Here is a 13,275-nt window from a genome sequence, read left to right as displayed (position 1 = left end):
ACATATAGCAAATATAATGAAAGTGCAGGCCCCCCCTTAAGCCATGAGCATGCCAGAATACTTTTCTTTCTGAATATTGTAAATTTAATTCCAGATATTTTTTTTACCATGCTCAATATAACAGTCCTTAAATGTTTTCAGAGTGTACATGATGATGTATTTTATGCATTATTAAAAATATATATTTTATGCTGTCCATCCCTACATAGAATTATAAGTAATCTTCCACTTAGGATCACAGTAGAGCCTTGTAATTTGATCATTAGTCAATGCTGTTGTTAAGTCAAATCATCATGTGATTTAACTCAATTTTATTACTATTTTAATGATGTTTGTTAGGATAGTCGTCATGATTGTTAAGTGAATCTTGTGATTGTCAAGCAAATCATGTCATATGTCTGAATACAGCTTATCCAATGGCCTTTTTTTGCCAGAATATGGGAAAACATTGCAAAAGGCCGTCACATGACTAAAAGATGCTGCAACTGGTTGTAAATGTGAGCTGGTTGCCGCTCACCCAAAGTGTGAACACATGATCATGGGGATGGTGCAGTAGTCATAACTTTGAGGATGGGTCATAAGTAACTTTTTTTTAGTCTGTCATAACTTTGAACAGTTCTTAAATAACCCATCATACATTGGGTTACCTATACTATACTATATAATAATATATGCTTTGTTTAATATATGCTATTATTCTGTGTCATAATTATTGGTTCTGTCCCTCAGTTTTTTAAAAATATTGGATAAATGTATGATGGAAGGCCTTAATATAGCTTTGTGATAAGCAAAGGGGCTATACAAGTTTCAAAGAGACCCTTTCCTTGACAAAGGTACAAATGAAGGCAGATGATATTGCCACAACATGGTGAACTGCATCATTTATTAGCATGAAGCACCATCTTGAATGAAAGCCACCTTGATAGACTAAATTGCAGCATAGCAGTCCTAACCTTTGCATCTTTTTGACCCCTCCCCTCTTTTAAATGACATTGAGTCATTATTGACCCCCAGAACTGCCTGGACAAATCTGCTTTCTTGGCACAATTTTGGAACTGGTTTGCTATTGCCTTCTTCCTATGGCTCAAAGACAAGGTCACCCATCTGGCTTTTGCCCAAGGCAGGACTAGAGCTTACAATTTCCAAGTTTCTAGGTGCCTTTAACTTCTACATAACCTGACTCATTTTCACATACATAAATAATATGGCTAACATAAGATGTGGATCTCTCCTTGATTTTTTTTATCCCTTCTTATCAGTTGCTTCCAAAGGTATACAAATCTTGCATTGCTAAGCTGCTTATTGACTTAGTAGGAGCATGGTAGGGTGCTGGCTGCAGGTTTTTAGCCAAGCAGAAATTGTGCCTGCATAAAATTCAAGTACAGTTGGAGAAGAATATCAACTCCCCATAATAATGTCCCATATCTGGCACAGCAGGTCTTTTATTTGCCTCTCATTCACTTCCCACAACTTTCTTGATGATAAAATGATTTATATTTGCATTAATGGAGCTTGCATAAATGCAAGCACTTATATTGCTTCAGTGAGCAATTTAACAGAGCATGTTCTTAAATACAGAGTATAGTTCATCCAGTAATTCTTTTTGCAGGAAATAAGAATGGGGTTGAAATTGAATGAAAATCTTGTGTCTAGATAAAGGTTAGGAAAACTAGATCCTGGGACATTGCAACTGTCATAAAAATCAATCAATGAGACTAGAGCTGGGAGGGACCTTAGAGGTTTTCTAGTCCAACTCCCTACTCAAGCAGGAGACCCTATACCAGGGGTAGGCAACCTCGGCTCTTTTATGACTCATGGAATTCTGGGAGTTGAAGTCCATGAGTCATAAAAGAGCCGAGGTTGCCTACCCCTGCCCTATACCATATCAGATAAGTGGCTGTCCAGCCTTTTCTTAAAAACCTCCAGTGATGAAGCACCTACAACATCTGTAGGCAAGCTGTTCTACTGGTTATATTATCCTCCTTTTTAGGAAGTTTCTTGTTAATTTCAGGTTACTTCTCTCCTTGATTAGTTTCCATCCATTGTTTCTTGTCTTGCCTTCTGGTGCTTTGGAAAATAAGTTGACCCCCTCTTCTTTGTGGCAGCCCCTCAAATACTGGAATACTGCTAGTATCCTTCTTTTCTTAGACCGTTCTTCATATGTTTTTGTGTCCAGGTCCTTAATCATCTTATTGCTGCTGTTTGCAGTTTTTCCAAAGTCTCAACATCTCTTTCATAATGTGGTGACCAAAATTGGATGTAGTATTCCAGATGTGGACTTACTAAGAATTTATAAAGTGGTACTAATACTTCACGTGATTTTGATTCTATGCCTCCGTTTATATAACCAAGGATTGTATTACCTTTTTTGGCTGCTGCCGCACACTGCTGACTCTAAGATCCCTCTCACAGTTTCTGGTTTTGAACCAGGTTTTGCCTAATCTGTACTTGAACCTTTGATTTTTTTTCCTGCCTAGGTGTAAAATCTTGCTTTTCTCCACATTAAATTTCGTGTTTAGAGGATAGGGGGCATTGTCTGTTAAGATCTTTTTGGATCCTGAGCTTGTCTTCTGGGGTGTTGGCTATTCCTGCCAGCTTAATGTCATCTGCAAATTTGATGAGTTCCCCTTCAATTCCCTCATCTAAATCATTGATGAAGAAATTGAAGAGTACTGGGCCTAAGATGGAACCTTGTGGTAACCCACTACTTACTTCTTTCCATTTAGAGGTAGTACCATTACTCATTGAGTTTGTCAGCCAGTTACAAATCCATCTGGTGATGATGCTGTCTATCCCATATTTTTCTAGCTTATCAAGAAGCAGCTTGTTGTCTGCTTTGTCGAATGCTGTGCTGAAGTCTAAATATACTATGTCCACAGCATTTCGCTGGTCTATTAATTTAGTCACTCTGTCAAAGAATGAAATAAGATTGGTTTGGCAGGATCTGTTTTTAACAAACCTGTTAAAGTTTAGTTTAGTTATAAGAGTTATAATAAGAGTCAGTTACCAAGTGCCTTAGTTTTTGATCCTGTGACCATGGGGATGTTGCAATGGTCATAAAGTGTGAAAAACAGTCATAAGTCACTTTTTTCCAGTGCTGTTGTAACTTACAACAGTCACTAAATGAATGGCTGTAAGTCAAGGACTACCTGTGTATTCTGTGGGTTTCGTCTCCAAAAGAAGCTTCGATGGAGGTCTGTGGAGGGTTGTTTCACCTTCAAAGAACCCTGTTTGATCCTGGAAAAAGATGGAATTGCTTTAAGGTGCTACAGATAGGGGTTACATTCACAGACCTACTCTAGTGCATCTGTTTTGCATGCTTTTTTTCTCTTTTACTTCAAAAGCACTACATGCAAATGTGCACTTCCTATGGTGCTCTTCTGACTTGTTTATCAGTATTACCACAGTTTCTGTGGGCACTTAATCTCCAATCACATCAAATTGAGAAGGCAGACATTATGGCGATTTGAACAATTTTTCTGTCGCAATCTTCAAAATTGTGTCACACAGCAGGAGGAGATATTCACACACTAACCCAGGTCTTTCCTCATGTCGAGTAACATTGCAACATAGCTTCCTGATTTCGTTATGGGAATAAATGCCAACCTATTAATTATTAGAGTTCACCCAAAGGAGTCCTTGCGATTCAAAACAAGTCTTGTAACATCCATTCTCAACGGGAGGCCATATGTGATCTTGGAAGACGGGGTGTGAATTCAGCACTAAGCAGGGTATGTTTTGTGATACCCAACTCTCATACGAGTGAAGTACAAAGAGCAGTTTGTAATATGATAAACAAATCTTTGCAGTTGTAGTTAAAAATTTAAAATAAACTTGGGCTTGACCGGCTAAAACATAGAACCTTTGTTGACTTAACAGATGTTTGCTTGGAATGCTATAAATAAAACTCTAGTTGGAAAGGCTGAACCTGGTCTTCTTGGATGGCACTAGTTTAAATGTTTCATGGGCAGTTTTGGAAATAAACAAAGCATTAGAAAGAGTGGCTGACTTTTGAGATTTTTATCTTTTTTCAAAATCTGGTAGTTCCTTAAAACAGTTTTCAACAAAATAAGATTAAATTACTTGGCATTATTTTCTAAATGTTGTATTCCGCATCAAAGAAACCTTGTTTCTAAAGTAATATATTTTTTTCTTAATTTTGAAAGAAATTACTTTTTTTTATCCTCTTGCAGCAAAAATGAGCCACAAAATACCTTATGGAGTGTTAAAATCTAGCATTATTTTTTTTAAAAAAGATGACCTAAACCTTCATGGATTAATCTGTTTGTACTTCTGTATTTGGATTTAAACAAAAACATATGGATATAGAAGTGTACACTGAAAAGTGCAGTGTAGACATTTAAGTATGTTTACTTTTCTGTTCCTGTATGCAGCATTTGCAGATTCTTGACCCACAGACTAATCTAAAGTATAATAGATCTAAATCTCCTAGATTCCTAGAATCTAAATACTGAATATTGGTTTCCACATTTCAGACTGGGTGGGACTAGTTTATTTTTTGGGACAAATGGTAGTAACGTAGGCAGCAGAGGTGGGGAATGCTCTGCTTTTAAAAAAAATACATAACTTCCTCTTTGGTCACCCCAGCTGAGTAATAACTCAAACCACATTACTGTTTATAAACAAAAGTGTACTGGAGGAGCTTTCATATACTGAACTATCATTAGGAGTGTTGGTTTGATCTGAAGGAGGGAGGTTCCTGAAATCCTGCTAGTATACAAACATTGAATTGGTGCATTTTCTTTTTATAGATTCTAGAACATTTAAATTTGCTTGCCAATTAAAATGATTTGCTGAATAGAGTTTACGGATGAGAGACATTACAGGGGTAGTTCTGAAGATACTTCACTGGGGCTTGGCCCTGCAGCAGCTGAGTAAGCTCATTATTTTGAGATTCTAACTTTTTCTCCTTGCTCTTTCTTAATATGCAAATGAAGCTACTTGGTGGAAGTACAGGTAGTCCTCAACTTACAACAGTTCATTTAGTGACCGTTCAAAGTTACAACAGCACTGGAAAAAAAAGTGATTTATGACTATTTTTCACACTTAACAACTGTTGCAGCATCCCCATGATCACGTGATCAAAATTCAGGTGCTTGGTTATGACGCTTGCAGTGGCAACTTCCCTCCGTCCAGTGCGTTCCCACAGAGAGGGCCTCCTCAGGGTGCCTCCGATCAAAGAATGTCGATTGGTGGCCCCCAGGGGGAGAGCGTTCTCTGTGGGCGCGCCAGACCTGTGGAACCGCTTGCCGGTTGAGCTCCGGACGGCCCCTGACCTTCGCTCCTTCCGGCGCGATCTCAAAACTTTTCTTTTTGAACAATCCGGCCTGGCCTGATGGGATGGGGTTGGGTTTTATAAATTGGTCTTAACTTTTAATGTGTATTAATTTATTTACGGGCATTGCTGTTTAATTACTTTTTAATTTTTGTATCCTGTTTTTATTATGTATTGCCCTGTTCACCGCCCTGAGTCCTTCGGGAGAAGGGCGGTATACAAATTAAATTAAATTAAAATTAAATTCTGATAAGCAAATCGCTGTTTGGAATAGAAAGCCAGTATCAGTATAATGTGTGAGGCTTTATAAGTGCTGGATGGTTCTGGATGAAAGCATTGAAATTGTCAAAACACCTAAGCCATGGATTCTTAAATAAGCCATAGTTGGCTATGGGTTCTCATAATACATTAAGTCAGAAATCAAACAACATTATGGCATAGCCCCATGTGTAACCCTAGTCTTTAACTGGCTTAACAGGATCAGGACTGAGTCTAAAAGTTTAAAACAACTTAGAGCTGGGATATTTGAGAGACGGCCTCCCCACCTTTGTGTAGCAACTGCCTTGGACAATGATTGTTTGCAGTTACAACAGTGCTGAAAAAACTTTGTGACCAGTGACTACATTTAATACCTTTGCAAGTCTGTAAAACAGAGGGAAGCTGAAGTAAGTTTGTAAGCACTGTCACAATTTGCTTAGTGACTACCAGCCCCAGTTGTAGTCACTAAAGGAGGGCTCTGCCTGTATTGCCATTTGTCAAGGAGGCTCTTTTATCTCCCAGTTGTTAAGAGTACTACATTATGTGGCACTGACCTTTCTTTGGAGGTTGGTGCCAATATGACTGTTCACTCAAGCATTTAATTATAATGTACTGAAATTGTAATGTGGTTTTTTTTTGCAACACCACAGTATATGAGCAGTAATGTTGCATGATGAGGTTTTCTGCAAGCTGGGTTTGATGTGTTGTGTTGTACTGTTGAGCCATTGTGGTTTGTACGTTATGACTTAGTTTTACCCTTTGGTTTACCTGCTAGTTCATACTTGCTTTGACTGATTTTTCTTGAGGCTTCAGATTCTAGTTGTACTTGAAATATTTCAGCAAATATCTTTCTTTCACTACAAAATGCAAGAGGTAAAATTAAACCACATTTTCTCCAGAATGATATAGAATGAGGAATTAGAAGTATTTCCTCCTCTCTTCTTCTCTCCTCCCCTCCCCCCTCAGTTTGGCTGTTCTCCTTTTTCAGGAAATCCTGAAAGAATGCAAACTACCAGTTTGGGATCTTATTCTGACCAGGCAACATTCAGCTTTAAATGGGTGTCATATTTCAGCAATACCCATCCAGATGGTTTTGTGGTGGCACACATACTGCCCAAACTTGCTTCTCTGGGCAGGTGTTTCTTTAGTTCAGTTGATACTGCATCTGATAGTTGCAAGCCACCAGCCTTTGTATATGATTTTGTTGAAACTTGAAATACCAGGTGTCTTGCAAAAAAATCGGTGAATGTGCTTTTGTTTCCATTTTGTTTGTTCAACTCCAGCTCGTGTGTCGTGCTGAAAGATTACATGTTGGTTGAATATGGTAGGTTGGTGAACTATTCCTAATCTTGCAGTATTGTACTTGAAAGCTCATTTTATTAAGTAAACCAGGAGTCAAAATCCCAAACATAACAGGCCTTATCCAGCTCCCATTTCTGTTACTTGTTACTCTGGGATCACATGCCTTGGTGGAGCAGTGGGCTAATGCCTCCTTAAGTAACACCAACTGCTTGCAATTATTGCAGGTTCGAGTCCCACCAGGCTCAAGGTTGACTCAGCCTTCCATCCTTCCGAGGTAGGTAAAATGAGGACCCAGATTGTTGGGGGCAATTAAGCTGACTTTGTAATAATGCCGCTGGGGGTGTGTGTGCGAAAGCCGTAATAATAAGCAGGCATATACATAGAATGAAGGCTATTGCTAAGCACATTTGATTTGTGCTTAGATTGTAAGCCGCCCTGAGTCTTCCGAGAAGGGCGGGATATAAATGGGATTAAAATAAAAAAATAAATAAAATAAAAAACATTGCAGGTATGGGGAAACTGTATCCTACTAATGATGCTGAATTACATTTCCCAGCAGCTGTAATATTGACACCAATGATTGTTGTATTATAAATGTCTTATTATAGTAAGGAGTAGTACGAGTTATGGCAATGTCTGGATGGCCTCATACTGTCCATCCTTACTGGAAAGGAGTTGAAAGCAAAATAATGGCTATAACTGAAGACAATTGCTATAATGTGCAATTGTTGTATAGGTAGTCTGTTCGTTTAGTGACTGTTTGAAGTTACAATGACACTGAAAAAAAGTGACTTATGACCACTTTTTACACTTACGACCATTGCAGCGTCCCCATAGTCATGTGATTTACATTTGGATGCTTGACAATGAGGACCCAGATTGTTGGGGGCAATTAAGCTGACTTTGTAATAATGCCGCTTGGGGGGTGTATGAAAGCCCTAACAAGCAGGCATATACATAGAATGAAGGCTACTGCTAAGCTTGTAAGCCGCCCTGAGTCTTCGGAGAAGGGCGGGATATAAATGGAATTAAAAATAAAATAAAATAAACTATTTCATATTTATGACAGCTGCAGTGTCCTGGGGTCATGTGATCACTTTTTGCAACCTTCTGAGAAGCAAAGTCAATGGGAAAGTCAGATTCACTTAACAACTGTGTTACTAACTTAACAACTGCAGTGCTTCACTTAATGAATGTGGCAATGAAAGTCATAAAATGGGGCAAAATTCGTTTAACAAATTTCTCACTTAGCAACATAAATTTTGGGCTTAATTGCAGTTGTAAGTTGAGCACTACCTGTAATTTCTCTTTTGTTTATTCTTAGAGTTGATCTATACTATCTATCTATGATCTTTTCGGAGAATATGCCTCAGTCCTGCTTTAAGGCGAGGGAAGGGTGTCATAATTTTAAATGACCTATAATATTAGTAACAACAACCTCTCTGTAAATTGTTGAAATCGCAAACACCTTTTTTTGTCTGCTTTGGAATGATCAAATGGGAAGTTTTTTCTCAGTCATTTGACAATATAATTTGCATAACCTAACTAACCTGGCATTGTTGAATGATAATTTCCCTTTAGTGAAGGGAGTTGCACATGGAGACTACTAGAATTTATGAAACATCAGCTTTTTCTCTTTTAAAAATTAGACTGCTGCTACCAGTCTCTTCCAGTTTTGTTGGTGAGAAAGCTCAGATGACGTTTTCAGCTGTTACTCATTGAGGTAACTAGCACACTGGATCAGCAGTAGTTTCATGTCCTGTTCCTTTAAATCTCTTATGTTAGTGTAGTCTGGTTCAGTCATAGAAATTACTCAGAAGTTAAAATTCTATTTTGGTTACTCTGTGCTTTCAACTGTGTCCTTCAGACATAACAAGCTATGCTTTAAAAATGATAGTCTTTGGCTTAGCATGATTTATAGACTTTGCCAATGAAATAAATCATGATTGGCAAAGCTTCCTGACTTAGCACAGTGTTTAAACCCTGTTGTTTTGTCAGTCCTCTGTATGCACTGATCAAATAATGTTGGCCATCATAACAATGATATATAAGTGATGAGCAAAACCAGTGTGATTCAGTATATGTTGGCATGGTCTTGAATGCATGCACATTGATTCTGCAAGTAGGAGTAAGCTAAAGGATTCACTATAAATATTAACAATACAACCTTTTTAATTTACATACACACACACATATATAATCTAGACCACCCATCTCCCTCAAGCTGCAAAGTGACTCATACACAAGTGGTTATCTGAATATATTGCAATGTACTTGGCCTGCTTTTGAAAATCACTCAGAAGCTTCAACTGGTCTAGAATGCAGTGGCGGTATTGATGTAGCATCTCTGCTTCATTAGCTACACTGGTTGCCAAGTTATTTCAAGGGACTGGTTATTATCTATAAAATCCTACGTGGCATAGAGCTTGGTTACCACCTGTCTCCCATAACATCTGCCTGACCAATTAGATCCTGCAGCTTTGCTGTCCTCTATATTCCTTCCATTAAACAATGTAATCTATTGGAACCCTGGAAATGCACCTTCTCTGTAGTAACATCTGCCTTCTGGAATGAGGGATCCAGATGGCCCCCCCTCTACTTATTTTATCCAGGCCTTTGATGAAGGAGAGTGAGATCCTCTCCCTTCATTTCATACATCTATCTCATTTGCCATCTTTTGTCTTCTGTCTTCTAGCTTTTATGTTTTATTTATTGTATTTTTTGTTGCTGTTGTGAGGCACCCATAGTCATTGAGATCGGTGGCATAATAAATTTAATAAATTATCATATAGCTAGCTTTGACTGATTTTGAAAAACTAAACGGGGTCAAAACAGGGTAAAGCAGGGGTCTTCAAACTTGGCCCTTTTATGACTTGTGGACTTCAACTCCCAAAATTCCTCAGTTAGGCATGTTGGCTGACGAATTTTGGGAGTTGGTCCACAAATCGTAAAAGGGCCAAGTTTGAAGACCCCTGGGGTAAAGTATAGATGGGACACCTCCCCCAAATGCCAAGTGTCTAACTCAGTGCTTTTTTTTGTAAAAGAAAAAGGTGCCGGAACTCACACATGTCATACAACCCACCTTCCCTACCCTACAAGGTTCCATCCAAAAAAGGTGCCGGAACTCCGTTCTGAGCGTTCTATGACAAAAAAAGCCCTGGTCTAACTTATCCCGGGATGTTGAAGAACATCCCAAAAGGCAACAGTCGAAAACTGTTGTCATCTTATTGCCAAGAACTCTACAATATATGAACATTTGTTCTCTTTTATAGTAAGGACTTCCAGGGGATGCAACTAATCTAGGAATGGAAGTAATCTAAAAACAGTCTTTGCTTAACAAACACATTCCTCATTGTTTGTAAAGAAAATTGCAAGGAGGTATCCATGAAATTATCAAGCATCAGACTCTACTTGAAGGGTCTTCCAGTTTATGTGATTGCAGCAGTATTGTAGTATGCATGATTTTGATGTGCATATGGATTCTGAACATCTCAATTTAGATCTCTTTACAGAGATCCATTCAGTTTCCTCAAAAGAGTACCCTGATATTAGAAGCAAAACAGTTCTGTATTAACATCCTCCTCAAAACACACGTTTGAGTTAGTGTTAAATGTAAATTATTCCCATAACAATGTTTACTTTAAAAATGAGTGACCAAACATCACCCCTTCTCCTTTTTTAGTGTTTGTTTATATGGAACATGATGATTTTAATCTAGCTTAGTGACTTTTTTGTGTGTGTGGAAGCAATTGTATACTCTAATGTTGTTAATTCAGCTACAGTGCAAAGGTGGAATCTTGTGTAGGGCTGGGAAAGTGTTTTTGGGGGCTGGGTGTAGAAGGAATGTAGTTTTCCTTAGAACATCCAAGAAGTGATTATTTACATATCCAAAACATTAGCATTTTGTTGTACTGTATCTTTGGTCAAGCGCTGAGAGAGAAAGGTGGTTTTTGCAGTTCTTTTGTAGAGTAATGTTTTACAACCATTGCATTTTAATAAAAATAGCTAGGATGGTACTTCCCCTCTATTTAGTACTTGGATGAGATGTCATTTCTTCCATACTCACCTGTTTGAGGATGATGTGCCTGAGTTTATATTCAGTGCTTATACTGTACTGAAAAATGGTGTTCTGGATTTTTGTGCCGCCCACATATATTGTATAACTTGCCTAAGAATTAAAGTTAGATACTTGGTTTTTGCTGAACTAAGTTGTTGAGAGATTCTTTGTTAGGTGCCCTAGTTTGATTTTCTGATTGTTGCCCTGGAATAGAATTTATTCAGACAAAGAAGCTTTTAGCACATTGAACTAATGGATTAATAACAGTTGCATTGTTTTCTTTGGCATGCCAGAGTTTCATTTTATCCCATTTCTTTGTTATCTGTAGAGTGCTAAATGAAATAAGGCACAAACTCCTGCACTTTTAAAGGCTGATAACTTAACCCAAAGTTTTATGTAACTATTCAGGGTTTACACAATTTGACTTTGTGCTTTCCAGACCAGAAAGTACTGTAATAAATTGGGTGGCAATGGCTGCCAAAACTGTGTTCAACTTGAGTTCAGTATAGAGAATTGTGTCCCAAGGTGCTTCTTCAGGAGCCCTTTCTTGTTTTTCTTTGAAGACGTTTCTCTTCTCATCCAAGAAGGTTCTTCAGCTCTGACAAAGCTTCTTGGATGAGAAGAGAAACGTCTTCAAAGAAAAAACAAGAAAGGGCTCCTGAAAAAGCACCTTGAGACACAATTCTCTATACTGAACACAAGTTGAACACAATTTTGGCAGCCATTGCCACCCAATTTATTACAGTACTTCTGGTCTGGAGAGCACAAGGTCAAATTGTGTGAATCCTGAATGCTGGCTGAGGAATTCTGGGAGTTGAAGTCCACAAGTCATAAAAGGGCCAAGTTTGAAGACCCCTGACTTAGAGGCATTGAGAATTTTCCAACAAGGTTATCCCAAGTAAGCATTTAAAAAACAACAACACAGACACATTTGTATTTTTAATGTTTCTCTGCTTTCAATATTTTTTTTTGCGTCTTCTGCTTTTACTTTTAATTTTTTTAATTAGGTGTAATTGGTACATGGAATGTTTTATTTACCAGGGTTAAAAGTTGTAGGGATATTTATGTGCATGGTTTTAAATTAAAATTAAATAAAGAAATATGATTACATTGGCTCTGTTTTTTTTATGTAGGTCTGGATGATTGTCTTCAGCAGTATGTCCCAAAGTTTGAACGAGAGAAGATAAATGGTGCTCAGCTATTACAGATTTCCCACCAAGATCTTGAAGAACTCGGGGTCACCCGGATTGGACACCAAGAGCTTGTTTTAGAGGCTGTGGATCTCCTCTGTGCACTGGTGAGTTGATCAAATCAATGTTGAGATGTGTTGTAGACCTTTTGGCCACTGGGCTGCAGGAATGGCTGGTGAGTGCGTGCATATGTGTGTGAACCTTGTCCACTCATGCTAGCGGTCCCATTTGCGCGCATGCGTGGGGGTCCTAGCGTCACCGCCAGTGTCACGCGGGCGCTAATAGCCCAGTTGTGCATGCGTGCAGGTGTTAGTGCCCTATATGTGCATGAGCACCGGCACTAGCACCGCCCCGGATGCTCGTGGCCCGCTTGCGCATGTGCGGGAGCGCTAGCACTGCTGTCATGGATGCGCCCATTTGCGAATGCTCGCGCGTGCACACATTTCCCTGCTCCTCCCTTTCCCTCCAGGCCGCCAACCCAGAAAGGTTGGGGAGCTTTGTTCTATGGGGTGTGCATAGCAGGGATGGCTAACACATGGGTCTCCAAGTATTATCTTTCCAGCATTTTTCAGCTGGCCTAATGATGAGAGATGATTGGAAATGTGATTTGGTCATATCTTGTTGTATATCTTGCTCATCGATTATAAAGGGTCTAGTTCAGGGGTAGGCTACCTCGGCTCCTCGGCTATGCTGACTCAGGAATTCTGGGAGTTGAAGTCCATGAGTCATAAAAGAGCCGAGGTTGCCTACCCCTGGTCTAGTTGAAGGCATGTGGGAGGATGCATTCCATGTTCTAAGTTCTGCAAAAGTGAGAGGGCACCAAGGGTTTTTCAAGGAGGCATTCATATGGGGAAATCTGTATTTTGAGGATTGGGAAGGATGATTTTCTGGTCAGGTTTTGGAGCTTTTCAACTCATATGACAGAGCAAGTTCATTGGAAAGGAAATCTTTCATGGATGACTTTCTCCTCCCCTTTCCCTCATGCAAAAATAGACATGGTTGTCTCTAAATATTTAAAGTAAGATACTTTCCTTCACTCTCACCCTTTTCATTAATGGCTGTTGCTTTTGTGTAGTTTATTTCACGGTAGGAATACATTTGGATGAAGTGCTTGTTCAATCCTATGAGCGGGTGCCAAAAGCATATAGTGTTTCATCAGTGAGAATGGTGGG

At 38.9% G+C, this 13,275-nt stretch overlaps 1 protein-coding gene across 1 annotated transcript in view; it reads left to right on the top strand.

Moving 5' to 3' along the window:
- The window catches only part of CNKSR3 (CNKSR family member 3), a 78,251-nt gene that overhangs the window by 20,571 nt on the left and 44,405 nt on the right, over positions 1–13,275 (top strand). The window contains exon 2 of the mRNA XM_081346779.1: positions 12,047–12,210. Coding sequence (XP_081202905.1) covers positions 12,047–12,210 — 164 coding nt within the window. The remainder of the gene's footprint in view (positions 1–12,046; positions 12,211–13,275) is intronic.

This window comes from Vipera berus (assembly GCF_964194415.1).
Source record: "Vipera berus genome assembly, chromosome: 1".
Lineage (NCBI taxonomy): Eukaryota > Metazoa > Chordata > Lepidosauria > Squamata > Viperidae > Vipera > Vipera berus.
The sequence above is the reverse complement of the archived record's forward strand: the minus strand, read 5'-3'. Positions and strand labels throughout refer to the sequence as shown.